This window comes from Artibeus jamaicensis, unplaced genomic scaffold (genome assembly GCF_021234435.1).
Source record: "Artibeus jamaicensis isolate MK-2021 breed Jamaican fruit bat unplaced genomic scaffold, CSHL_Jam_final contig_729, whole genome shotgun sequence".
NCBI classification, from domain to species: Eukaryota; Metazoa; Chordata; class Mammalia; order Chiroptera; family Phyllostomidae; genus Artibeus; species Artibeus jamaicensis.
Window position 1 is genome coordinate 6,673,202 of NW_026521939.1, and position 3,365 is coordinate 6,676,566.

The 3,365-nt window shown below is 53.8% G+C and overlaps 1 protein-coding gene across 1 annotated transcript; it reads left to right on the forward strand.

Moving 5' to 3' along the window:
- Positions 1–1,894: 1,894 nt before the first annotated feature.
- Positions 1,895–2,193, forward strand: PRM3 (protamine 3). Its single transcript, XM_053672117.1, has one exon. It carries the CDS (start codon positions 1,895–1,897, stop codon positions 2,156–2,158), a length of 264 nt encoding a protein of 87 aa, XP_053528092.1. The 3' UTR covers positions 2,159–2,193.
- The last annotated feature ends 1,172 nt before the right edge of the window (positions 2,194–3,365 follow it).

Below are 3,365 nucleotides of genomic sequence, written 5' to 3' on the forward strand. Positions count from 1 at the left end.
TGGGAGGCTCGTGACGCCCTGGGACCCCACCCCATCAGACAGTCCCCAAACCCCAGCCCTGCCCAGGTCGCCTAGACGGCCCTATGACCAGAGGTTTCTTTTCTGAAAGGAGGCAGAAGGACCAGGAGGAGGAGATACAGAAGGTGTCACTAACCCTTCCTAGGCCCGTCACACCCCTGGTTGGAAATGAAGGAAAAGTCACCTGCCAAAGAACACCTCACAAGAGCACCGCAATCTTTCCATGCTGGGTGGCCATGCCTCAGGCCCAGAAGTTCTTGAGTAAAATGAGCAAAAGTCATCTGCCAAATAAAGTTCGAGATAAGAAATGTGTTGGCTTGTCAGGGTCTCATTTATGCAAATGGCACAAATATGGCTTCCTTTCCTTGGGGAGAAAAGAGGCTGGGGGCTGGGGGCAGGGGGCTGGGGGCCAAAGCAGGGGGTTCAGCCCTGAGTGCTCCTAGCAGCCAGGCCAGTGTCACCTGTGACATCCTCTGTCACCCAGAGTCAGGGTTCGCCTTTTGTGATGCCAAAGGCTACATTAGTCCCCCCTTGACCTTCCTGTTTCCTTGTCATCCACATCTCCTGGGGCAACCTGAAGAATCTTAAGGACGTGTTGGGTAGCTCGGGAAGCAGGAGGAGACAAAATCAAAGGAGCAGCTTTGTGTGAGCCCTGTGGGCCACTCAGATTCTGACACAGGACCCTGTATACCAGCGTCATTCTTCCCTCTTTCCTAGTTTCTGACGGTCCCCCATCATCCTTGGTGTTCCTGTGCTGTAACCGCGTCACTCCAGCCTGTTTCTGTGGTCACATGGCCGCCTCTGTGAAACATCTGCTTCCCTCTTACAGGGATACTTGTGATTGCACTCGGTCCGCCAGGCTGATCTAGGGTCACCTCCCCATCTCGTGACCCTCAGAGTCATTATTCAGCCTACCACAGCCACAGAGGATTTGGGGCAGAAAACTAGCAAGATCTGATTTACATGTTGGAAAACTCTTTGGGCCTAACTCCCGCTCCCGTGCTGAAATTGGGTCATGTGGGCATGCGGAGCTAAGAAGACCTATGACACCGAAATCTTAGGAGCACTGTCTTTAAAGGGTGATTTTAGGAAGACAGGAAAGGGGTTTTCTTTAGTTTTCTAGGAGTGTAGTTTATACAGAGGATGCAAATTTTAAGTATACCTGTATAGACAACACCCAGGTCAAGAAAGTATTTTTCAGCCCTTCCCACAAGAAGGCTCCTTTGTGTCCCCAGTCCCAAAAGGTAGCCACCATACTGAACTGTCGCATATTGTCAACAGCTCTCTTAGGCTGGGTATTTCTGGGATAGGGGGAGGAGTCTGTGCACTCTCCTGCTCCTGGAAATTCTGTCCCTAACTGTCATCCCAGCTACAAGGGGACTTTTATTTTTTAAAGGTTTTATTTAATAGAGAGAGGGGAAGGGAGGGAGAAAGAGAGGGAGAGAAATATCACTTGGCTGTCTCTCACACGAGCCCTGACAGGGGACTGACCCGTGACCTACACATGTGCCCTGACTGGGAATTAAACCGGTGACCTTTCACTCTGAGGAACGATGCCCAACCAACTGAGTCACACTGGTCGGGGCTAAAAATGGGACTTTTATCAGGACAAATGGGTCCAGGTGGAGGAGGCCACCTGGCAAGGGGAGGCGGCCCTGGCACTGGCATTGGCACTGGCCTGGACTCTGTCTCTGTCCTGCTCTGTAGGTGGCAAGAGCTCACAGGGGCTGCTTGTGACTCAGGTGTCTGAGGGCGGGGGACTCCAGGGGCTCCTTTGTGATGTCAGTGCCCTGCCTACAATGCTCATGGCCCCTCCACTCTGCATGGCCCTCCAGTGGCCTTCCCTCCCAGTCCACAGAGGCAACCGAAGCAAGCAATGGGTTCCCACTGTGCCAAGCTCAGCACAAGCCACAGCCGGGGCCACGAATCCTCCATGAAGAAGCTCGTGGCCTGCGTGAGCCAAGATAACTTCTCCTTGTCTTCAGAGGGTGAGGAAGAGGAGGAAGGAGAAGAGGAAGAAGAAGAGGAGCTCCCGGTACAGGGCAAGCTGCTGCTGATGGAGCCCGAAAGGCAGGAGGAGGGCACCGAAGACGACCCCGTGGCCCAGCAGAGCCCCAAGCCCAAGCAGACACTCTCCTGATCCCAGCTGATGACCCAGGAAGAGGTACCTGCTGCTGTTCCAGTGAGAACTTTCAGAAAAGAATCAGTAAAATCTCCAAAGGAATTCTCCTCCTTTCTGGTCTCCCCAACCCAGTGTCTGTGGTACCTTGCGTGTGTGTGTGTGTGTGTGTGTGTGTGTGTGTGTCTAGGAAGGTTGAAGAGGAGTCGGTGGCCCTGCTCCTGATGTCCAGCCAGACGTTCTCACAGGTTTCCTCTCTGTGGCTTCTCATCTGCCCTCCCGTTTGGGAAGGGGCGGGGAAAATGTGGTAGCCTGGGCTGGAAAGTCACCGCAGGCAGTCTCATCTCAGGGTATATGTATGACGGGCCAGGCGGTAGAGGTGAGTCAGGGGAGATTCCTCTCCAAGTCTGAGCAGACACAGGCACTTGCTCTCAACAAACCCTCCATTCTGCTGCTCTAGCCACGGACAGTTTTGTTCAGCAGTACTGGCTTGGGAGTTCAGCACACCTGGGTTCAAATTTCCTTCTGCCAGCTGTGTGACCTGAGCAAGTCACTGTCTGCCTTTAAGCCTTGGCTTGCTCTCCCCAGCTTAAGGGCGAGATTACTAGTACCAGTCAGTCGGTGGGTCAGGAGAATTAACTGAAATGTTCGGTGGGCCCAGGCCTGGCTCAGAGTGAATGTGTAAGACGGTATTGTCACTGGAGTGTGGTGGCCCCATCTGCCTCGCTGGCCCTGCTTTTAGGATCAGAGTGGGTGGAGGGGTCTGAGTGCTGCTCAGCCGGTGATGGTTTGGCTGCCACCTCACACTCAGGGTGGCCCTCTGTGCCCTCAGAGGATCCTGTGTGCCTTTATCAAGGGGTCTGGCTGTGAGGGCAGCACCTGTGTCCTCATTAGAGCAACGGGCAAAGGAAGCCCGGAGAAGCTACCAATCACAGATGCAGAACCCAGGCCTCATGTTCAAATACTCTGTTCACTTAGAGAAGCAACAGAATGTGTCTTTTGTCCATCCTGCCCCTGAAGAAATGACAGATGTGATCTCTACCCTTGGGAGGTCCCCAACAACAAGCCATTTGGCCAAGAAGAATCCTGATCAGGGCTGCTGGGGGAGGGAAGGGACAGTCTTCCCAGGGAATTTCAGCTGCTTTTAGAGTGGGGATTATGTGTCAGGGGTAAGGAGAGGCCTTGGGTTACTCAGGGGGGAGGCCACTGCCGAGACTTGTAGACAGCA